This window comes from Chanos chanos, chromosome 6, assembly GCF_902362185.1.
Source record: "Chanos chanos chromosome 6, fChaCha1.1, whole genome shotgun sequence".
NCBI classification, from domain to species: Eukaryota; Metazoa; Chordata; class Actinopteri; order Gonorynchiformes; family Chanidae; genus Chanos; species Chanos chanos.
This window is the reverse complement of record NC_044500.1, coordinates 31,497,058-31,522,684: the sequence shown is the minus strand read 5'-3', so window position 1 is coordinate 31,522,684 and position 25,627 is coordinate 31,497,058. Positions and strand designations below refer to the sequence as shown.

Below are 25,627 nucleotides of genomic sequence, written 5' to 3'. Positions count from 1 at the left end.
GTTATAACCAGTTTTTCGTTAAGTATGACTATAAGGATCAATTTACAACCACTTTTCATTCAATCTTTTTTGCTGTAAACGAACAAAATAAATGATATATCAACGATACCCAAGGCGAGCGAGAAGTGTGCGTTAATCCAGCCAGGCTTGTACATTTTTCCATGGCATGGAACGAATGTACGACACACCACTACACACCCAACATGCTTTCTGTAATCCAGCCATTGACAGACAGAATAAAACAGGTGCAAAATCTCACATGCTGCTAAAGCCATTTCCATCCAGTACTTAAGCATTTCCTAAAGACTTTCTGAACTATTTTTTCAGAAACTTTGTGACCTCAAACAGAAGCCAGCATGCAAATATGGCTCGTGCATTAACTATGTTTTACTAATATGTCTTGTTTTTTGTTTGTTTTTTACAATAAACATTGAACACTAAAGAACATAAAACAAGAATGAGGTAGAACCTGCTCTGCACGTACGTGACCGGATCCAGTACACTCAGAGCACTGACATTTCCCTGTTGCAAAGCATGTGTGACAGCCCTGTGGTGAAAGGTAGAGCAGGTTACTCAAACACAGAGAGGCAACAGAATTCCAGGATATAGCCAGGGGAAAAAAATGTTATACAATAAACCTAGGAAATCGTACAAGTCAAAGGAGCCATCATATGCTACAGCTTTTAATTCATGTGTCCAGGCATACCTATATGACTTGCTACTTACAGACATGTTGTGTACCTGCACATATGGAGGATTCAACTGATTCATTTTTATGCGAGTACAAAAGAGAATTTATCATTACATTTGCATACTAACCACTAATTATGTCTAACATCTATAAAATGATTCATTCATTCATTCATTTTTTACGCTGCTTATCCTCATTAGGGTCGCAGGGGGTGCTGGAGCCTATCCCAGCGCTCATCAGGGTGAAAAGGCGGGGAAACACCCTGGACAGGTTGCCAGTCCATCACAGGGCAGACACACACACAAATACATTCACGCACGTGGGTAACTTAGTATCTCCAGTTTGCCTGACCTGCATGTCTTTGGACTGTGGGAGGAAACTAGAGCTCCCAGAGGAAACACGTGGAGAACATGCAAACTCCACACAGAAAGGACCATGGCTGCCCGGCCAGGAATCGAACCCGCTGTTGCTGTGAAGCGACAGTGCCACCATGCTGCTAGAAATATTCAAATTTACGCTTTTACACTGTCATTACAGGTCCATGAAAGGAATTATGCACCAGTAATGCTATCTGAAGTGAATTCAGTTCAACTCTGACTTTTTCAGATAAATGCACTACTGTATTATTAGTTAATAAGAGGTCCCCACGTAGAGTAGCCCAGAGACTAGGTCTGTTTTATTCATTTATGTTAAAATGTCATTAAAACTTATTTATGGTCTGAGTTGTCAAACCACATGTTTTGTTGTTATATAAAATGGTAACTTAGTCAGAGTTGTCACTGAAGCTGTTGTAACCCTTTGCTCAGTTAAATCATACGTGTACTGCATTATGAGCTCATTAGACACATGTTTTCTCACGCTGAGAAATGAGAAAGAAAAGGTGTACCGTCTTCAAATTATGATTATCTTTGTTCTTAACAATCAAAAGAACAAACAGTCTAGAATGTCCCACACTAAGAAAATGTATTCTGTGTGATGTGGCACCACATCTGAAAAAAAACCCTATCATTAACAAGTGCTGAGTTGGAAAAAAAAAAAAAAAACCCACACCTTACTACACACACACCGTGAACCAAGGTGAGTACTACAGAACCGTGGTGTTCAGTTTGGGTACAAAAGCATTACAGCCCTAATTTTAGGCTCTTTCACGTTTTCTTTCTATCTTTTTTGGTATGTCCATTGTAAAAAAAAAATAGAGTCAGGTAATAATGTGCTCCCAAAGAACCACCAAACGTTGTGAAAAGACACCCAAAAATGAGCTTACAAACCTACAGGGGGTGTAAGAGACTCCCCCACATGTGTTTTTGGATGTACTTTAACATAGTCTAGCATATGCATTGATACACAAGAGGCAAAAAAACCCTTAGAACACCCAAACCAAAAGAATACAGCAAGCATATTTCTGAGCACTCCTTTTTAAAGCAAGGTCTTGCTACTTTGTTGTAATAGTACTCAGAAAACACAAATATCTTGACCAAGTCTAAGTTAACGTTTATGAGAGAACTACATACTTCTGATGACAAAGAATGCTGAGCTGTTTGCATTTAGAGTCAATGAAAAAGGCGTATTGTCACAGTCTGTAAAGACTAAGCCAATTCATCTGGCATTTTTTTTCAGACAATGTGGCACTGCAGAGTAACAATGAGGTAAAGTACACAAACTCATAAAGCCAGGACCCTGGAGAGCAAAAGGCTCTTACACAATCTTGTACTTGTGATACCAAAAACAATGACCCACAATGAAACAGCAGGAGCGATAATGATGAGGAATGTGGGCTGGAAAACTTAAACAGAATACTGCATAGATGTAACTGTGAGGAAAATAATAATAATAATAATAATAATAATAACATGCGTACAGATGAAAGAGCTACACTGTGGTCAGTCTAAAATCCATATGCATGTGTGCTGATGCCAGATACAGACAGACATGATCTCCCATTACACTGGTTCAGTTTGGACACTTTACACCAGCATTGCTCCCAAAGGCTCTAGAAATAGCATATGAACACCCACGACTAAAAAATACATAACATGCTCAGAAATAGAATCTAGAAACAGTTGTTTCTGGAGGGACTGTTTATTTAGCAAAGCTTCAGTCAAACTGGTTGTATGGGTCTATGGCATTGCAACAATCAGCTGTACAAGAGAGAACAGTGATAGAAGCTTCAAGGAGCAGGACGGCAGAGACTGGGTCAATCATTTAGAACCATAAACCCATATTTTTATTACAGCCACCGGCATTTGACCCCTTTTCTGTAATACCTATAACCAACAGGAGTCTGACAGATTACCTTGATGTCTCATAGTAATTTTCAAACACACAGGTTTTTCTGCTCCCTTTTCAAATTGTCACGCTGTCTTCCACAACTTCATCGCTAACCAAATAAGTAGGAGGGGTTTTGACTATTCCAAGATTTATTCGCAAATTTGACACAGCCGCATGGGTGCCTTAACAGTAAAGACTACACCTAAATGTACTTTTATACAGTGCATGTACTTTTCAGTTTGATAACACGGTTTGCCTTATGCACACCTCGGGCATAAGGTGTATCAGTGGGTATTTTAAAGTAAACACAAGACTTTAAAAAATGACTTCACAGCCGCTACAACGTGCGGTTTAGAGCTTTACTGTGACACGTTAACAGTGTCGTAACATCTTCGCTACAGAATAAACATTGCTGTAAAACCTTCTGGCTTTTACAATCATTAGTGGCAAGATCTGGGGCATCAAAACTTTAGCTGTGACAGTTACACAGTAAGGGTTATTAGGGAAACATAATGTTGAATATCGGTATCACGAACGTTGACATGAATTGAGAAACTGTTTCATGTGACCAGTAACATGCACAAAGTACATTCTGGTCATGCTCACCCTAAAATCATAACCCGTTTAACTGCACGACAGCATAAAACTATCGCGATTATAACGAATCACACACGTGATTTGCATAGTATAGCGAAGCACACTAAGTACAGTCGCACTCATGGATATTTACACATTATAGTGTTCCGGTTGATAAAGCAATATTCCACAGGTTTCTAAGCAAAGCCCTGTCTTCTACGGTTCATGAGTATTGGAATAGTGTATCAAGAAGCTTAGGTGTGACAGCAGTGCTGATTTTAATATGCATCCAAACCTGCTTACTATAAACCCTCTTCAAACTATGCAGGTCGCTCCTCTCGGTCGAGGAAGGATTACTGATTGTATGTTAACATTTCATTCGGTTTCAAGCTTTATTATGCAGGTTAGCTTAGTTCAACTCAGCAAAAATGTCAGTCTTCGTGAATATACTAACCTACACCACCGAAGATAAGAAAGAGTTACGGTTTAATTTAGTTTTGGGAAATGTACATTATGTATTACATAGTGACATTCCTCTCATATTATCATTTTACTTCACTGCATTCTGACATTCGTCGCATTTTTAACCATTTACCTAAAATGTGATACTGTTGTCGGTGTAAGTAATATTGAACGAAACAAAACTTTTAGACAGCTTCATTCACAAATTTGTAGGTGTACAAGTTGCGGCCACGCCGGGAATTTGTCTGAGATCACGTATTGTTACGTAAACTAAAAGTTTCAGGGAAATTGGTCTTACATTCATTAAGACTGTCCATGCTTGGCTGGAGGGGCGCGGCATCTGTGCAGACTACAAAATTTCAATTTTCTTGATACAAAAACATGAGAAAACTGTTGACATATTTTAAACAAAGACGAAGTAAGCGAAACATCAGTAATGGTTCATATTGTAGATGATGAAAAAACATGAAACGGCTTACCCATGTCATCGTCTTTTTCGTCCATCGTTTTCCTTTACAAAGAATATTATCTGTTCGCTATATAGTTACCGGAATTGCACTTCGTCAGTCACTCTTAAGAGGTACGCTGTGTTTACCCCGTAGACCCATATGTTTCAGGCGCTGCAAGTAGCCATGCCCAAGAGAACATACTGATTGGATTACGCAAAATGCTTCGTACAGTTCTTGTCCCCTGAGTAATTAAAAACAGAGAAAAGAAGAAACTATTCCCCGCCTCTTTCTGTTTACAAATAGTCAAAAACGTGTTTAAAGCCTTTTCAGTACTATAGTAGGGAGAGGCGTTAGGGGACAGGAGATGGGGGTGGCGGTTGTGGGGCACACTGCCTCCCCCCAAACAAATAAATATATGTAGCCGGGTGGATATGGGGAGAGATTGTTCTTGGGGTGGTTAGACGGTAGGGAATGAGCACTGTCACTTTAAGAACAGCTTCGGAGTAAAGCCCGCGAGAGCGCAGTCTTCCTGTGTTGCATCCTACACAGTAGCGCGGAAAGAACGAGAGAGCTGAGGGTTGCTGAGGGCTGTGCGAGATCCCCACCGCGCTGAAGGAAACCCTAAGCAGCGGGCAGCGTAAGTGGTGACCGAATGTACTAGTGAAAGAAAGCATCTAATGCTTATTGTATGTATTTGGCTTGTTCCGTTAGCTTTGTTCATTTTATGCGCTCCTGTTTAATGTAGAGGGGAGGCAGAGTGCCGTGCTAATTCCCGAGTTGAGTGGCTAGCGAACAGGCTGCACACCGGGGCGAGAGTGAGTTTCCGATTCTTTCCTAATAAGTTGATACTGAGTTCACGGAGGAATGTTTAAAAAAAGTATATTTTGTTCATGGATGTATGTTCCCAGCAAACTTGTGTGCTTTGTAGTAGAGTAACTGTACCAGTTAATTGATTTTGTTGTATTTCTGTTTTTTTTTTCTGTATTCAGAAGTGTGCTACTACTGTTGTCTGTAGACCTCTTAAATTTACAAAATTGATGCTGTACTCTGTTGGGTGCAGTCGGGGAATAAAAGACCCACAAAAAAAAAAAAAAAAAAGAATTGTGTGTCCGGTCCCCTCATTCATGGCCAGGCCACATATACAAAAACAAAAATAAACAAATCACAGTTGAGAATTTTCCAACTGCATACAGATCAAACCACACCGTGACACTGTCAGTGTCAGGATGCAGTTTCCGGACAACCTTTAATGAGGGTGCACAAACTTGCCTCGGCTCAAGGTTACGGCCCTAGCCGTGTCATGTTTCACTTTCAGTGCGTTTCAGCGTGCTTTTCATACCTGCAGACGATGCAGAACACTTCTACTCTACTCGCAATGGGTGTGCATTGAACTGGAAAAGAAAGACAGTGAATGAAGGAACAAAAACCACCTAGCTTGGTCTCAAAAAAGCTGTTACAGATAACTAAACGATACACCAATTTAACGTCTTACCTGAGCACTGCATGTACACCTCACTGCATGTAGCTTCACTAACTCTTTACCCAGGGTTGCTGCGATTAATTACACTGACCAGACACTACTTAAACCGTTCCATGTTCAAGTATACCTACATATTTTCTTTCAGCGTTTACCATCATCTGAACTCACATAGCTACAGGATGCTGAGCCACATATGTGCAAAATGTAGCACTGCGGGCAAACACTGAAAGGACCGCTTTGAGTGTAAGGTAAAAGAGAGAAAAGGAATCGGCCCAACTTCACCTTGAGTATTATTAAATCTGACTAAGATCAACCATCTCCACATATGGCCAAATGTGGCGCAAGCTCATTTTCTTCAAGTATGTCATTGGCCTAGCTCCGTTCAAGACTCCACTGTAAACACGTTCACATCCAGTTCACCTGTGGGTTGAATCCTGTTGCCTTAGGCCTCTGCCGCTAATCCGCACGAAGTGATCTGTGACTACACTGCTGTTAAAGACAAGGCTTGATATGGTCCTCCTGCTTTTAAAGTACCCCCAGCCTGCTTGCCTTGTTTTCTTTCTTTTTGTTTTGATGGTATTATAAACAGACGTACTTACTGATATTTTGTTTGCTGTTGTGTTTTGTTTTCTTTCTAGTACATATTTTTGGTTATGGGTCTGTTTTGAAAGCATTGTGTTTGTTTGCTTTGATAAACACACGCCATGCTTTGTAGCCCTACTCTACCTGTATTTTGTGTAGGGATGGATTATTATATGGAATTGTCTTTCATGACTAAAAAATAAAATGAGATGGATAAACACTGTTGTTTTACTCATTTAATAGTAAATCTTTTATGCTATATTACAGGACTTTCTGTGTGGTAGTCTTCCTTTGACAGAGAATTCCAGCTCGACCCACATACCTTTCATGATTTTCCTAGTTGGTGCACTTGTAAGTGAAGTTAAAGAGGCCTGCTCTGGGTTGGGTAGAGCCCCAGACCAACGCAAAACCATGCATGTGGTGAAGGATGCGGAGGCTCAAGTATTAAACTAGTTTAGAATGAGGGTTGGTTGAGTGGGTCCATGTCCTCATGGCAATAGTTGTCAGTAGCTGTCCATTACAAATACAATGACAGTATAAAACGATAAAAAACACATAACATAAAAAGGTCATGATTTATACTCAAATGTCTCAAGAGTGACATCATTAAAAAAAGAAAAAATATATAAGAAAGCATGATGGACATGATGATTTTCTCATAGTAAAGAATAACTTAGAATCTTTTCTATGCCTTCAAGCATAACGAACAAAGATAATTGAAGTAAAACTAATTTTTCAGCTAAAGTTGACTGTTGTTGTGGTGTGCAATGTGCTACAAATCTCAGGGGATTCTTCTGTTTACAAAATGGAGCAGCAGCAGCATTTGACTGGGTAGTCCTTTGTGTAGACTTTGTGTTCAGCTCCGTACACAAAGTAAATGTGAGTTTTCTCCTTCCAGCTGTAGTGCACGCGAGTGACTGGGATCAACTCAATGGTTTGCCTCTGGAATACAAACAGGGAACCATATTTAGAACGAATCTCTGAGGATGTGCATATTTTCTCCCATGCTCACTCAAACCCATTACTGTATTGTGCCTATGAAAATAAACACATCACAGTTAGTCACCTGCTCCCCACTGTCTAATCTGCTTGAGATTTAATACAGAATTACGTAAAGTTATAATTGTAATTATGGATATTCTTTGCTGCCCCAAGATGTTCACAAAGACAAGACTAATTGGTGAAACTGGCAGCCAGCCACTGTTCATGGACATTTTGTCCTCTACAGCAAAAAGGAAAGAAGAAAGGGAAAAAATAAGGTGGAAACTGAAGCATCAAGAAAAGAAGTCTTCTGCAGATGAGAGTGAGGCCACAAAATCTGTTTGTTACATAAGAAAACTGCAACAAAAACAAAACTGTGTAGCAGAAAGTTTATACAAACACGAATAAGCAAGCTCTGTACTACAAAGAATAGAGCTCGCACGTACCCTGCCTTTAGTACCAAACATAGCACTTAACACCTACCCCAACCCACTCCTTTTCTGTGGTACGCAGGCTGTCTAACAGCTGACAGTCACTGACTTAATTACTGTTACGGGACCGTTCTTAAAGAGGCAGTACACATTTTCTTCACTGACAAAACTGGGTGGGCACAGTCCTGGATGGCCAGTACTGCACCCTCCTGTAGAATTTTTTTCCAGTCCTAACTTAACATGCTTGTATGGAGCTACATAAAGCCACATACACTGATGCCCTCCAGAAGGTTAGGACCCCTGCTACACTGCTAAACCGCACACTTTTCACTTGTTTTGGGGTTCTCAGGCCTGCTTTTGCAGATCCACTGTGCATGCAGGCTGTTGTCCCAACACTGTATTGATCACAACTGCCTTTGTTGTTCACATGCTCATATGTTAGCTGGAATGCAGTGTTCCATGTCAATGAAATTTAAATGGTTGGCTGGTAAAAAAAAATAAAAAACAGGCCTCTCACCTGCTGGAGGATACGGCAGGTGGTAGAGAACTGGGCCTGGTGCGCTCTCACAGCCTCTCTAGATGCTGCATTCACTGCATTGTCAGGGAAACTGACAACAGGATAAACCTGAAACAAACACATACTCAGCTAACTCAACTTTCAAGACTGAGGGTTATCATAGTCATGCAAAGAATGTTCATATTATCATATAGGGACCACTGGAAAGTTGAGATAGTTGTAGATATTTATATAAATGTTTGATGAAAAGATGAAAATGATATTTGAACACCCACCAGTTGGTTCATTTCGGTGAATAGATTCTCTCCAGTAACCTTCTCAAGCTGATCAATAGGCAATTCTGAGTGCTTATATAACACAGTCTTATGTATGTTGTTTTTCCTGGGATAAGCAAATACATATAAACAAAAAGGTGTCAGCATTTTCTGACTGATCCACATTCATCATTTAGATACTATCACAAAATATGCTAAGTAGTAATGGTTTTTGTACCATTTAATCTTGAGTTTCAAGAACCAGAGAAGTTTTCCTTTTCCGTAACAAGTCGAGCATACTGTAGAACCCATTCCACCGCAGGAGATGCACCTGTGATGTAATCAAGAAAATAAGTTGTACTGCCTCACAACAAATATAGACTGAGGGCCACGACAGATGGGTTTTTTTTCATGAAATATTTGTCTAAAATTCTGATGTGAGGAAGCAGTTGATGTCAGCTCTTACACCGCTATGCCAGTCCCTCCACAGGCAAGACACTGATTATTGAAGTACCACCCTGAGCCACTGCACAGTCCACACTGCCTCTGAAAGGACAATGGTCTTAGCAATGTAGATGTAACACTCTACGGTAAAAACACTCAATACTGTCAATTATTCATAAAAATTAGACCTAGACTTACCCTCCCTGATGCCATACATTCCCCACATACAGATCTACCAAGACGCAGGCAAGAGTGACATCCCTAGAAATAAAACAGAGTTCTATGTTTTTTATATACAAGGGTGGCTTTTGTAAGCAATGAATACATCTTTTCACCCAGCAATATTTTATCATTTTGTTTACTGGTTGTTGTAATGCTCTTAATCCTGTGTTTTGTGTAATTACTTCTTGTAAACTAAGGGGTTTGGTTATTCAGCTGCCAGCCACTAGAGGGCCTAGGTATTTAGAATTGAGAGCATTACTGTACGTTCACACTGAGAGCGGCGAGAGCGTCAAGAGTCGCCCAAACCTCCCTGCCAACGACGCTGTTGAACACTGTGGACGCTCTGCCGTTGATGAAATAGGCGGGTACAAGGTCCTTCGGAAAGTTTGGTTATGCAAATGTTTTTAAAGGGGCTATAAAGCAAACAAACAGGTCGAGCGGTATCTTTGTGCTGACTGACCACCAGTAGGCTATAAGTTAACCTTATGAGATATTTTAAATGTGAAGGTGCGAAATCGACCGATGACAGAAATAAATAAACAATGCTCATTACATATTTCGTAACAAAATTAACTAATGAAAAACACTACTTAAAAGCTTTTTGTTGTTGTGTGTCTTTTGTGTTAATGATAGGCTAGGTCAAATTCCAGCATGGAGTTTATAGGACACGTTTACTAGCCTTGTTCTTTAATTAACACTAACGTTTGTGCGTAACCTACATTACAGTACAACATGGGGAAACCCACCACCGATATAATCAGTTTCTCCTCCATTTTGCTTAGGACCAAAAGTTTTGTGGGAACAATAGTTTATACTGTCGTGTTCTCTACAATTCTCTAGAGCGGAGCACTTCCAAGTTTCTATTGGTTGCCGCCCAACAGCGTCATATCTCATTACCATAAAGTTAACCGAACTTCAACTGTATTTTGACGCCCAAACCACCCTCGCCGCGACGCCCTTTGCCGCGACGCTCTTCGCCGCTTAAAGACGCTGGCTCTCATTGAAAATGAATGACTTCCGGTCACTTTGACGCTCTCGCCGCGCTCAGTGTGAACGTACAGTTAGGCCGAGAGGGAAATAGGGTAGCTGTTGGGGGATATAAAACATTGTGGACAGATCCATAAGAGGATGCATTAAAACTCTTGAAGCATATCTGGTAGTGTACACATACTTCAAAGATTTTACAGTTACAATGAGACTCCTCTACCTTAACAGAGGATGTATGCGGTATGCGAACTTCTGCTTTGCAATCCTGGAATAAGGCAGGTACAGGAACAACCAGGTCCCACTTTCCTGGAGCCACACCATTATAAGCATTCACAACCTGACCTAAAATTGAGAAAACATTCTGAATGAATGAGTTATTGCATCTCCTACACAGGTGTTATTAACTGGGCAATTTACTGTCTGTGTAAATAAACCCAATTTTCTGATCTATTGAAGAGGTCGAGATTTGATAAAGTGATTACCATTGTAAGGTTCAGTGGCCCATTCAGTGGATCTTGACTCAGTGAAGGTCTCCAAACAGTACTATTAAAAAAACACGATGCCAATAAACCTAACATAATAACAGTAAAGTATAAAGTAATAGTAATAAACAGTAAAATAATTCAAATAATACATTTTCAGGAGTGAAACTATGAATGGTTTCTAACTCGATATGTCTTGAGGGACTGCAGGTCAGTGAAGACCATCTCTTTGGCTGGCTTCACACTGTAGCAACATTTTCTGGATGCATACTCAATGAAGACCTCCTGGGCAAGCTCTTCAGTTATAGCTGGGATTCTGGAGAAATACATGACTGTGATAATTCATTATATTTGATTATAATTGTATGCACAATGATACATACAAGTCAAAGAGAACATGATATGTTTACTGTATGAAAGAACAGAGTCCTTACTCCCAGTGTCTGTCAGTAGGGAGCTATGGCTTACTTTGGTCATGGACCTAATCACTCTGCTGGTGCGGCCATCTTTACTCGTAAGTTTAAAGGGAACGTATTAGACAGCATAACCTCCAACATTGGTAGATGGATTATCTTAACAATTAAATTGGACAATATCTTCTTTATAATATGTAATGTATATGGCCTTAATGTACAAGCATCCTGTATGACTCTGTTTAACGATCCCTCTAAGAAGATACAGGATTCATTTAACACGTGTAAAAGTGTTCATTGGGGGGAAATGGAAAGCTTGTTCTGGTGGCTATCTGTATGCAGTTTAATCACGACTGTGTAAAATGTATTATTATTTGGCCTCTCAAACATTAGGCTGTCACCACCCATAATTCAAATATCTTTTTAATGTGTTTACAGACATGTGAGACTCCTGAAGAGGGATGGGAGAAGCGTGCCCCATGAACTGTGTTGCTGGAGGTAAGATGTGTCTTTCCGTTAGAACGTATTAATCTGCACTATGTGACCAAAAGTTTGAGGAAATCTCACTGAAACTTTTCTGACATGCAGAGGAAATATTTTTTCATTTCTAGATATCTGTCATTCTAACTAACTCTGAAATAATTCGATCAGTCCTTTCATTCTTTCACCTTTCATTTCATGGTGCTGGAATTAAAATCTGTTGTGCTGTTTAGGATTTGTAACAATTTATAACACAGATACCCCTTGTGCATTTTCTTATTGAAGGCTGTATTGGACCTAATGGGGACATTGAATGAGATGGCAAAAAGAGACAGTGAATGAATTTCAGTCAAATGAAAGACGAACATTTGTACCTTCCAGTCACACTCCATGATCCATCCCAAATCCACTTAAAATGTTGTTGGATATTTAATAGAAAAAAAAAAGTTGAATTCCTCGTTTCCTTGAAATATTATCTAATTAATTGCATTGTTTGTCTTGATAGCACTAAGAACAAGCACAAGGTTACATTGACCTTTCTTTTTCTCAACAGTCTGTGGCTTTTTTTGTCACATCTGTTTCTGGCAATGATCCGAGAGCCATTTCCATTAAATTTTGATGTACAACAAGCTGTAGTAATTGCATGTTTGGATATCATTAAACAAGTCATGTCCTCCTAATATTGTTGTTTGTTTTTTTCTGTTTTAGGCAGGGGAAAAAGTAACATAGAAAACAAAATACATAATGAGAAACATTATAATTATTTATAAATAAAATGTAATAATATATCATATTGTTGTTTTTATTTTGTTTTATCAACACATGACCTCAATGATAGACTGCTGTTCATATACATGAAGAAAAACTGGTAGTAGTTTGTATCATCAAATTAAGGGATCAGTAAGGAAAACATGAGAATCCTTTCTTGATTCTCATTAATTCTGACATTAACTGACTTCTCAACCATGAAGTAGAGCTAACCAAACCCTTTCATTTTACCCTTAAAAATGCCTTACTTTTGACCTAAACTTCTTTGTATAAATTTAAGCACTCTTTAAGTAGAACACCACCCCTTAATTAATCAAAATTAATCTGATATAATGATGTTTTAAGGATTTAAGGACCTTAAAACAGTCTTAAATCACCCCCTAATTAATCAAAATTAAGGATATATATATAAGGACTGAAATTAAGGGGCTAATCTGAAAAAAAGGCAGAAATTCACCAGTTTTACCCTTTAAACGGCTGAGAATCGTGCGCATTACTACTTAAAAACTACTTAAACTTTATACAAGGAAAGTGAGGCATTTTTAAGGGGTGAAATTAAAGGGTTTGGTTAAAGCTTAAAAGATGTGGCGGCACGTTTTTTCAATTTTTCTCTCACACTGGGAAAGGTATATAACAAGGGGGTGCTTGCGAGTTCCCCCCACAGTGTTTTCTCATGCATTATTATACAGTTCTTCGACTTACCTTAAACGATGTCCCTTGTCCATTTTAAGAGATGAGAACAATAAACTCTGGTGCAAAACCGCATCAAACTTAATTTAACTTGTGAGGAAACGGAACCTTAGCTGAACCACAAAATACACAGGCACACAGCGGAAAAGGTGGCTTGAAAAGTCAGGAAATAGCATGGTGACAAATGATATTCATGGTGATGAATGTATGAAATAGCATCAGGTTATGCAAAGCAGATGTGAAAATGGTAACAATTTGTTGAGCTACTTCATCCAACTTTAAATGTTCTTCTTGTTTTGTTGACAATACTAATAATGTACTAAGATGTGATAAATTAACTGAAAACGTCAGTGTTAGGGTGGCTTCAGGTTGAGTGAGACATCAGGTTGAGTGGAACACTTTTTTTTCCTCTCATTTATTTTTCAATTATTTTATATAGATAGGCAGGCTACGTAAGCATGAAACATTTCAAATGAACCACACAGGCTTACCCTAGATTTACTCACCTCAAATATTTCACCTGAACCGTCTACTGTTCTAGGGAAGTCAAAGCGGTTGAGACAGGAACTTTGTTGAAAGCCACATCATGCCTTCCATGTGTAGGAGTTTGTGTGAGTGTGTGGTTTTTTCCCCTTATTTTTTTCTTATTGAGAATATGACAAATACAAGCAAACAAGGCACATTTTCATGTCATGCACTTCAACTTTCTTCTGTCTCTGGTTGAGCAAATACAAATCCAAACACAAAAATGACAGAAAGAGATACAGGTTAAAAAACAAACAAACAAACAAAAAAAAACAGGGCTATCTCAAATTAACTTTAACATATCTAGTAATGAAAATAACTTAAGGGCTTATTTTGTCTTTAACAAGTTTCAGTGACTCACTCAGGAATTTTAACTCATACATCCACTGGTTCAAACTGGGTTTAGACTTAAAATATCTACACTTGTGTATAAAAAAAAAACTCAAGCGTGACAAATCAGCCTCTTTGGACTGTAACCAACCTTACATATCCCTCCAGAAAGACTGCACCAATAAAAAAAAAAAAAAAAAAACACGTTTCAAATTTTCAATTTCTCCCACAAAAAATATACAGTCGTTTGCATCAAAATGAAATCTCAATCTTAAAAATTCATTCGATCGATAAATCTCATTTAAAATTTTGAAGTTCACCTCTTTTACCTCAGGAGGAAGTGTTAATGAAATTTATCTTTTTCCTATTTTCTTAACCTCTTCAACTCCAAATTCCCTGAGAACATATTTTCTCCTTACTGGGTGAGGTTAACATTCCTGTAACAGAATGTTTCTAATAACTCTGCCAGTATATTTACTGTCACAAAAGTCAGTACCTTCAACGCAAAGCTGCCTCAGCCCAGGAAAGACCTTGGAGTACGAAATGTTTTCTTTAATCATTGACCTCAAAGAAATTGGTATGGCTTTTATCATTCCACTGTGGTTCCTAAAAGTACACTGAAGTTGGTATTTTTCACAGAATTCCTCCTGCTGTAACAGATTTCTATTATCGTCCATAAAATGAGCAATAGCCCAAATCCCTTTGGACCTCCATTTCTCTATGTACATAGATTTCCTACTTAGCAATATGTATCTGTTGTTCCACACTGGTGCATTATGTGGGGTGAAGTTATGTTTGTATGTTATGTTTTTGCTCTTTTTCAAAATAAAAAAAGTGATTTCCTGTTTACAAAGTCCTTCCAGCCCCTAACATTCAGTGAACCAAACAAGATTTTAACATTTACTATTCTGTCCCCTTGTGTGCGTGTCTACTGTGCATGAATTGACAGAGAGTGAAACACTCAGTACTGGAGGCTTGAATGAAGACCCAGGCGCAGAAATAAAGTTCAGTCGTCTTGTATGTCTTCAGCAATCATGTGGTTTCTCTAAGTACTGTGATTCTGTGAAACTAAAATGGCAATGAAAAAGAAGTACTTTCCTCTTAAGCTGGCACATACAGTATAACACAATTAAGATGTTTACAAATTGTATATAAAATGCAAATACTGTAAATAATGTAAATAGAATGCTACAAATAAACACTGTATAGCTTAGGCTATACTATGAACTACAGTATACAACAGCACTAAAAACTGAGCCAGTACAACAGTATGACAAATACAGTGATGAGCTGCTTATGTTACATAGCATCACAAAGTGTATGAAGCCACTAAATATACAGACACACGCGGCTACATAACATAGAAGAACAATGCTACTGACAAGCAAAGCTTCTCCAAGGCTTTACACTAACAGATTGAAAAAGATTTATCAGGCAAGAATTAAAAAATGCCTTCTAGTGTAAATGCTGGTGACAAAATGGCTGAACCAAGTGTGATCTCACAAGTCACGTGCCTGAGCTCCACCAATGAGAAAGAGGCCATCTCTTAAAGTGACCTCTTTTGAAGTGGGTTTCTTTACTGCACTAAGAAATGACTGGTAGGTGGTGCTTAAATGCAGAATAATTAAGTATAACAGGACATTTACCACTGACAAAAGAACAAAAGAAATATGAGCTGCAAGTGTAACACTTGTCTAATCAATCCACTCAGTCACTGGATGAACCATAGCCTTCAGAAAGAGCTCCAGCATCCCATTAAGCAGTTTATCACAGTCAAAAGTGTATGACTTCACCTGCCATCTCCAATCCGACGTCCTTTGATATATCCATATGGACTCTGAAAGAAATCTAGTTTTCCAGCCTGCCTCGCTTGTTCAATTTGTGGCCTTAGCCTTCTTCTTTCTTCCAAATCCTCCCATAGCAGCACTGTGAATGTAAATGTAAATCTCTGTGATCGCACACACACTGTGAACAGTGAATTTGTCTCTGCATTTAACCCATCCAAAACACCAGCAGTCAACAGACACAGGAGCAGTGGGCAGCATTCCTCTGCGCCCAGGGTTAAGTGTGTTAAGTGTCTGCTCAAGGGGTCAAGTGCTTTGCTCAAGGGCCTGGGAATGTTGGGCCTGGGAATCAAACTGGCAACCCTCCAGTCACGAGCCCGGTTCTCTAACCTTTAGACCACGGCTGCCATAGCTAAGTTACTAGATCTCCTCCTTCACACACCTTTGGGCAAACAGAACGATGACGATGCTGTTATTGTCCAACTCTATCTTCAACGTCAGCTGCTTCTTCCATCTTTGACTCCATATCTGAGACGATTTGAGCAAGGATACGGATGTGTTGTGCTCTGATGTTTTCACCTTTTTTCTCTTCCAGGCCTTTGATCCAGAGACACCACCTCATTCTGTATCTTTCTTGCTCTCTGTCTCTCTCCTTAAGTTCACTGTTCTCCTTGGATAGCTGGACATTTTGTTTCTTCAGGGCTTTGACTTTCTTTTTCCATTATTTCACCTCTTCCACGTTGAACTGGACTGCTTTTGTTAAGCTAGCAATCATGGCGCTACTTTGATTTGTCTGCACCCTTAAGTTGGCCAGCTGCTCCTCCATTCTTTTTTCAAGGCCTAGTGTAGCCTCCAAATTGTCTTATAAGAGACTTCATCACTCTCATCGTCATCTGTTGACTTGGACTTCTCCACTGGCCTCTTGCATGTTGTTGGCGGTGCCGAATCATCTCTGCGCTCCATTTTATTGAGTTATGTCCATTGCATAGTCATGCTTCAATATTAGGTTAAGTTTGCTGTCTTTTGAGATCCAGTTTTAATTTGGCAGGTTAATCAGCTTTTGTGTATCTTGACACTTCAGAGTGGAAAATCATCAACCTTAGACTAAACTTTGGGACTAGTTTGACAAGCTCCAAAAAATGCCACTGCTCAACCCTCCATCTTGTGGCCAATGTGTCATGTGTGAACATTTTTACGGTGCTGAAACCATGGTTGAAACACTTGACAGCAGCCAGCGAGTTGCGTAACCAGAAACAATTGACAGTTCACAGTGAGAGTCTGTTTAAAGATATTTAATTCTTTTACAGAGTGTATAAGTGACAGTCGTCATTTTGTATGCTGCAGATTAGCATTTTTGCAAGTTCTGGTTTGTTAAAAAAAAAATCCCTATGAGAGAATGAATGGGGGTTTGGGGTTTTGTCTGTTGCTATCCCTCTGCTAAGATCTTGACTATGACATTCAAAATGCTCATGTGACGGATCGGGCAGTGTCATAAAAGAGGTTGAATTCTGTGCATGCGCTGACTTTTGCACATGTGCAGAACAGGTCAGGCAGCCGGGACAGAGCGGGCACTGACAGACGCTTCCCGATTTGTGGCGGTACTCTGGTCCTAATCTTGGGCAGAAGTCTGGTCTGCAACACGCATGCACAGCAAGAGTAGTTTACAACACTACCCACTTGGCTTAAAGTTCTCCAGCACTGTGCTGGAATTCCGGCGAGGGGCTAGTGCCATTTTAGAATCGGAAATAGATAATTATATGTCTATGGAAAATATTCTTGCTTTTTTTTTTTTTTACTGTCGCATAGCAAGAATATATATATATATATATATATATATTATATATATATATATGTGTGTGTGTGTGTGTGTGTGTGTGTGTGTGTGTGTGTGCGCGCGTGTGTATATTAATTACAATAAAAGACTTTTACAAAGACATTTTTGAAGGATGCAAAATAGGGTCTACTGATTGTTATCGACAAAATCCCAGAAAATATTGAGATATCATTTTTTGTCAGTATCACACGCCCCTACTATATACTCTATAGAGTAGTGTCAGTGACCATTGGGCCATCCCCCCTGTTAAAAAATAACAAGTTACCTACTGGTTATTGCACAATTTGGTATTGTTCGTTATTGGTATCAGTTGTGGTAATAGACATGTTCATTTTCAATTAATTAATTTCATTATTCCGTGAACCCCCCTTCCCTCCATTCTTTCTCTTAACCCCCCAAACATATTTCAGGCACAGAAATTGTCCTTGCTTTAAGCCCTGTACCTGATTTGCATTATGTCCACAATGTTTCTATATCCCCCTGCAGCTACCCTATTTCCTGGGCAGTGACAGGCCCCCATTCATTCTGGGCTACCTTGGGAGCAGCCCCTATGAAACAGAAAGTTCTGAGAGTGGACAGGCTCTATGTAGATGGGCTCTGGTACTGTACAGTGTCAATTTTGCAAGCCAGTAACCACAGTTGTAATTATGTTGTTGCTGAGTGCCTATTGTAAATTAAATAAACCCTTTGACTGGTGTGACATCATAGTAGTGGGTGTGTTGTTATTTTTCAAATTGTCTGAGACTTTAAACCTCATGGTAATGAGGCAAATGAAATATTGTTTTAGAATGATGAACATGACAAACTGTCAATAATTATTTAACAGTTTAACTTTTAATCTTAAAATCAGTTCATACTGATAATGTATGGAAATATAATGAAAATTAGCATAGGTTCTTATCAGATTTTATAAAGAACAGATTTATAGTACTGTCCCAGTCAACTTGGCAGTGATAGATAAAGTGGGAAGGGGGGTTCAGGTAAAGTGGGACATTGCTAGTAAATAAAAAAAACAACACAGAGCAACCATGTCGTGAGTAAAGATACTAAAAAAATAAAAAATAAATTCTCACTATTAAATCGTTAATAAGATTAGTAAATATATAAATATATACATAAATATAGGCCAAATTGCAGCAGTAGTTCATGTCTTAAATGAATTACAGAAAAGATGGCACCTGCACAGCAAGGAAAGGGACAGGGAAAGAGAGAAGTGACAGGGGAGTAAATAAAATTAAGAAAGGAGAGCAGTGTACAGGTAGGAAGGGAAGACGATTAAATGAATGGATGGAGGAAAGAATGAGGAGCTATGCAGGAGTGTCAGGAGCAAGTGGAGACAGAGCAGAATCCTATACTTAGATTCTTAGCATATGGCTTGGCACGTTGAAAAATTCACACTCCAGAGGCATGTGAAGGGACTGGTCAGAGGCTTTCATCGGGCTTCATCGAAAAATCCTCTGTTTTCAGCAGAAGCAGAGAAAGAGCTCGCTGACCTCATCCGACTGCTGTCACAGAGAAGCTTCCCATGACTCGAACAGACTTGCAAAACCTTGCATTTCAATATGCAAAGGCATGTGGTGTCAAAGGTTTTTTGGAGGAAAAACAAACAGCAGGTTACTGCTGGTTTGAAAGTTTTATGAAAAGAAACAAAAATCTGAGCATTTGCAAGCTAGAAGCCCTGTCTACTGCAAGAGCACCTGGGATGAACCCTTCAGTGGCGTCCAGATGGTTCATAGAGTATGACAGACTTCTAACAGAGCTTCAGATCAATGAGCTCCCATCACATATATGGAACTGTGATGAATCTGGATTGCAGGACTATTTTGTCTCTAAAAAGTAATAGCGGAGAAAGGAAATAGCTGGTTTAAAATAACAGGAGGAGAAAAGGGTGAAACCACAACAGTGCTAGATGGATTTAATGTGGTTGGGACGTTCACTCCTGTCACGGTGATTTTCAAGGGGGAGCGGGTGCAAGCTGAGTGGGTTTCTAGGAGTCAAAACCGGGCAGTTTTGGAGTCTCGGAAAACAGATGGATCATCTCACATCTTTTTGTGGAATGGGGCCAAAAGTTTGTTGCTCAGTTACGAAAGTAGGACTGCGGGCCACATGTCCTCCTGCTGGATGGCCATTACAGTCACATTTTCAACCTGCAATTCCTTGAGCTCATGAAGCCAGGAATAATGTACATGTGATGAGCTGTCCTCCCCACACCACTCATGCTCTTCAGCCAGCAGACAAATCTCTTTTTAATCGTCTGAAGCACCACTGGCTGGAACTGGGATGGAAGTGGATGAGAACATCAGAGGGAAGGAAGCTGCCCAAGCAGCTCTTCTTCTCTTTGTTCACACTAGCATGGGAAAAGGCAACCACCACTGAAAATGCCCTATCAGGTTCGAATGTTTTCATGATTTGTTCCAAACATTCTGGAGAAAAAGAGATGTACAATTCAGGAGTTGTTATTGTCTTTCATTTTCTTACAGCATTTGGTGGATAAAGTTTCCCCCACTTTACATAATCACATTATGGTTATTACTCTTCCATAGGTTTCAGAGCTACAGGGATGTTTCCTCTTTAGATAGGTGCAATTCCCTGTGATGTTTTTGTGATGCACACAAAATGTGTGGTCACATTTTATGTAATTTTGGCTCTGTTTTATTTTGGGATTGTTGTTCTGTAATAGGAATATTCTAATTGGTTACATAATAATCAATTATTACTCCTTGCCAAAACTATATGAATTCTTAATCGTATATTTGGAGCATCTCAGTGTCGCCAGTAGGAGGCAGTGTGGCACGTTGCTTCTATCAGGAAGCCTCTTAGCGAGAGGATTCGTCCTTGCTTTCGTCCTTCCTCATTACTTGTCCTATTTTTTTTGGGTGTGTGAACTTTTAAAACTTGGGTCACTATGTACTCCACTTACAAATGTTGTTTAACATTCAAATTTAATATTTAGATCAAAGCTTGAGTTTATTTTGTCGTTGTGACTGACATATTTTTGGGGCTTTGTGAGCAAGCAGGGAAAGTATGTTTTACTGTTATGTTGCACAAGACAGAAGACACCGGCTGTGCGTTTTCCGTTAAGGATCGAAGTGATATCCAAGTGTGTTTTGGGTTTGGGGCTATAGTACATTTCATTTTCGGTTAAATACTATCTTTTTTTTCCTTGGTGATAACACTTGTTATGAATGAACATATTATTGTTGTTAGAGTTAAATACACGTCCTTGAACATTTTAATTACTTCAAAAAAAAAAGAAAGAAAAAAGTTTTAAATCATCTCAAGATACAGTTTCTCTCTCTCTCGCTCTTTCCCTCGTTCTCTTTCTTTTCTCTTTTGCATTATTTCTGCGCTTCAAAGACTTTGCAAATCTGCAGCTGAGGTATAGGCCTTTTTCACGCTGCCATATTGGAAAGCAATAGAGGGTAAAGTTACTTCCAGTCAACAAGGGCTATGTCTGCGAAGAAGCGTGTGTCTCTCTGATATTCTCCAGATCTTTGGGAAATCTACCAAAATTCCAGCTCTCACAAGCTGCTGAAACGGTGGATATATATTGCAAAATAAAATGATTCAAAGTGGATCGTGGATATGAACTGTTCAATGAACAGTTTCTTAATTATGATAGTAATGCCAGCTAGCTATGGAGAGATGGTTAGATCAAGCCACCTAGAAGCTTGTAAATGCACTTTAATAAGGATGTGTAATGAAATGATCCTATTGCTCATTGTCATAACATATGCTGTGATACTAATTCATGTTTGTTACATGTATGTTCTTTTTGGTATACTCCAACGTAGGAGACGGTACTGTCGTAATACGAGCACGGTGCTAAGTCACTTAAGAAGAATGAGGAGCCACACAAACTGGAGGTGTAGTGAAGCTCACATTAAATCTGTTAGAGGCAAAATGAACAAGAGTGCAGAATAAATTATCGTTTGCATCAGTCTGTTGAAGGAGACGCTTTGGCTAAAATAATATTGAAAAGACGTGCAACAAATGGCTATGGGTTATCAACAAAATTATGTTGTCTTGAGTATGCACCAATAATCAACAAACCAATGCACCGTCTGTTTAGTTCCAAACACCACTGATTTCATGCAGCACTAGATCATTGATATACGACATCTTCCTACTAGTAACGCTCCCCATATGATCTGGGTGATTTTTTGAGCATCCTTCAGTGCCAATGACAAACGCACCTTCCTTAGTGGACTAAACACAGGAAGGTGCGTTTGTCATTAATACATTAAAGCGGCCATGAGGAGTCTTAACCTAACAAGCTAGCAACGTAGAAGGCACGCAGAAACCATAGACAAACGACAGCCAAGCTGGCATATCGTGCTAAAAAAGCTTCTTGTGTATATCTATCCTTCACATACGATAGAGTATTAGGGCCACATTGAGGGGGAAACATTTTGAGATTTTGAGAATAAAGTAATAATTTTATGAGAAGAAAGTCTTAATTTAATAAGAATAAAGTCGTAATTTTACGGGGAAAAAAGTCATAATATTGTGAGAATAAAATTGTAATTTTAGGCTACATGTTATTTCAGAGGGGAAATATTAGAAGAGCAGCCCTTCACCTGCGTTATAATGAGGAACGTGGAGCATCTTGTGAAGTTATACTTTATTATAGGTTTCACACATAATGACGAAATACAGTACTTGATCTTTAGGCACATCAGCACCACATTATCATCAGGCTGATGTCTAAGACTAATTGCAGTTGCCAGAGTTCAGGCTGATATTGATTGTCCTCCCACCCATTTGTTGGTTGCTGGTAAAATATTTCCTAACCATTATGAGTTTTTCCCCACAAAATTACAACTTTATTTTCGTAATATTATGAAATTTTCTCGTAAAATTACAACTTAATTCTCATAATATTATGACTTCATTCTCTAAATGTTTTCCCCTCAGTGGGGCCCTAATACTACGTCGTATTCACACGACCATATCATCAAAACGAATTTGTAGACATTCCAAAACTAGTACCAAAAACTAGTTGCCCATAAAAACATACCTGAGAAAGCAATAGGGAAGATGGCTAACCAGAAGTAAAGATACCCCCACTTGGCTCAGACCGGAAAGATCGCCAGCATTACATGAAAAAGGTCTATTCCGATCTCACCCACATAGCCAGCCACTGATAATAATGATCTAGTTTTTTTTTAATTTTGCACCATGAGTATGGCGAAATAGGGGAACAACACGAAAACCTAGAAACTCTTTTAGGTAGTTATAAAGTGAACATCAACACTAGCTCAGTTAATGGATACATTAACACAGCAGTACTGATTGGACTCATTATTTTATTTTACTTTAATGGTAAATGGAAAATGTGTGTTTTATTTAAAGAATAAGAAAGATTGTAATTAGACTATGTATTTTGATTTATTCATTTATTTATTTATTTATTTAGATATCATGTATTTCTGTATTTATACAATTTGCATGGTGTCAAATAAACAGTTGTCTGAGCGGAGCGGCACTGATACTAAGTAACCGTCACCTTTCTCATTACTTCTCCTTTTTTTTTCAGAAAAATCTTATCTATATACAGGATCTCAGCCTGAGGCCTGTGATGTGTTCAGAAGAAACATATAAGGTTGCTGAGTGTTTATTGTATTTTGTTATTTTCTCTCTAATACAAATTTATAGTTATGAGCCTGTTTTGAAAGCTCTATGCATGTTTGGTTTTGTAAACAAAAGCCATGCTTTGTAGCCCTACTCTACTTGTATTTTGTGTATGGATTAGTTATTGGTTATGTGAAATTGTATTTCACGACAAAAAATTAAAAGTGAATGGATGAACATTGTTACAAGGTTCCCACCTGTCCTAGAAAACCTGGAAAACAGTTGACCCATTTTCCAGTTATGGAAAACACATGGAAAATGAGAGAAAAAAGTAAAATGTCTTGGAAAATCTTGTGTTGTCCTGGAAAATGATCTCAACATTCTCCTGTTTTTCTTAACTGAGAATGAACTACTAGACTATCTATCAGAGCTCCCAAAAGCGGATAACATTCCCATCTGAAAGGGCTAAGTTATGCTCAGGACCACATTAACGTTCAAATGGTAGTTTATGGATGAGAGTATTTTGAACAGGCTGCTCTCTGTTATGTTGTGGCAAAGCTGTGAACACACCCCCAAGTCACATCACATGGCAGCACATGCAGGTTGGATGAAACTACAGCTTAAGAGGCTGAAGCTCCGAATAATGTAAGTTAAATTATCCTTCAAATGTGAATATTAGTCACTGCTGGCTGGTGACTGTGGTAGTTTTTATTAGGTTTATAGATTAACGTTGCTTTCTTCCCAACTTGTTTTAAACAGATGAATTATGTTAAACTGGTAAGCACGTTTGGGTCAGTTGCTAAAGTTGATGTGCTTGCCAGCTTGTTTTGCCTGCAAAGGTGTAAGGTTTGTGATTCAACTCTGGCTAAGAGCAATGGTTTCAAATGTGTGTTGGGCATTGTTGAGAGAGTTGAATGGGAAGCCGGGGTCAAAACAATGAATGGGAGCCCAACTGTATATGCGTCAAACACCAGCTAAATACTGATAAGAGTCAGTGGCAGTTTTAATCCTAGCGAACTCAACTAACTTTGAATCGTACATTTAGGTATATAAAGTTCAGTTTAGATTGGTTATACTAATAAAGTGAAGTGCGGTACATCTCCGGATGTGTTTGCATTATTCTATGCTCAAACCAACTCACGACGATGCATGCAGTACAGGATGCCAAGGTTCAAGGATCATACTAGTTTAGAATAAGAGTTGGTTGAGTGGGTCAAGTGCATGTTATGGGTATGGTTCCATGTCTTTATGGCAGTAGTTGTCAGAAGCTGTCCATCACAAGTACCATGACAGTATAAAATGATAAAAACCACATCACATAACCAGGTCATGATTTATACTCAAATGTCTCAAGGGTGACATCAATTTAAAAAAAGAAAAAAAAAATAGAACATAAGAAAGCATGACTGACACAGATGATTCTTTCATAGTGTAGAACAACTCAGCATCTTTTCTAGACCTTTAAGCATGACATACAAAGGAAATTTAAGAAAAACTGAAAATTGAAGTAAAACTAATTTTTCAGCTAAAGTTGATTCTTCTGTAGTGCGCAATGCGTAACAAATCTCAGGGGATTCTTCTGTTTACAAAATGGAGCAGCAGCAGCATTTCACTGGGTAGTCCTTTGTGTAGACTTTGTGTTCAGCTCCGTACACAAAGTAGATGTGAGTTTTTTCCTTCCAGCTGTAGTGCACGCGAGTGACTGGGATCAACTCAATGGTTTGCCTCTGGAATACAAACAGGGAACCATATTTAGAACGAATCTCTGAGGATGTGCATATTTTCTCCTATGCTCACTCAAACCCATTACTGTGTTGTGCCTATGAAAATAAACACATCACAGTTAGTCATCTTCTCCCCACTGTCTAATCTGCTTGAGATTTAATACAGAATTACGTAAAGTTATAATTGTAATTACGGATATTCTTTGCTGCCCCAAGATGTTCACCAAGACAAGGCTAATTGGTGAAACTGGCAGCCAGCCACTGTTCATGGACATTTTGTCCTCTGCTGCAAAAAGGAAAGAAGAAAATGAGAAGTAGAGTGAAGCATCAAGTCTTCTGCAGATGAGAATAGGGCCACAAAATGTGTCTGTTATGTAAGAAAACTGCAACAAAAAGATTGCGTAGCAGAAAGTTTATACAAACACAAATAAGCAATCTCTGTACACCAAAGAATGCAGCTTGCATGTACCCTGCTTTTAGTACCCAACATAGCACTCACAACTGCCCCCCCCAACCCATCCCTTTTCTGTGGTACGCAGGCTGTCCAGCAGCTGACAGTCACTGACTTAATTACTGTTACAGGGCCAGTCTTAAAGAGGCAGTACATATTTTCTTCACTGACAAAACTGGGAGGGCAGTCCCAGTCCTGGATGGCCAATATTGCACCCTCCTGTAGAAT

At 39.0% G+C, this 25,627-nt stretch overlaps 2 protein-coding genes across 2 annotated transcripts in view; both read right to left on the bottom strand.

The window, feature by feature from the left end:
- Positions 1-7,306: 7,306 nt before the first annotated feature.
- On the bottom strand, positions 7,307-16,779 carry LOC115815310 (protein SSUH2 homolog). The gene is made up of 11 exons (XM_030778268.1): positions 16,690-16,779; positions 16,259-16,344; positions 11,013-11,142; positions 10,827-10,887; positions 10,565-10,686; positions 9,334-9,396; positions 9,158-9,237; positions 8,930-9,022; positions 8,713-8,818; positions 8,438-8,545; positions 7,307-7,450 (listed from the first exon to the last, which is right to left on the bottom strand). The coding sequence occupies exons 1-11, from the start codon at positions 16,777-16,779 to the stop codon at positions 7,307-7,309; spliced, it is 1,083 nt and encodes a 360-aa protein (XP_030634128.1).
- Positions 16,780-24,807: 8,028 nt separating this feature from the next.
- LOC115815577 (protein SSUH2 homolog) overlaps positions 24,808-25,627 on the bottom strand; it is a 6,076-nt gene continuing 5,256 nt past the window's right edge. The window contains exon 11 of the mRNA XM_030778541.1: positions 24,808-24,951. Coding sequence (XP_030634401.1) covers positions 24,808-24,951 — 144 coding nt within the window. The remainder of the gene's footprint in view (positions 24,952-25,627) is intronic.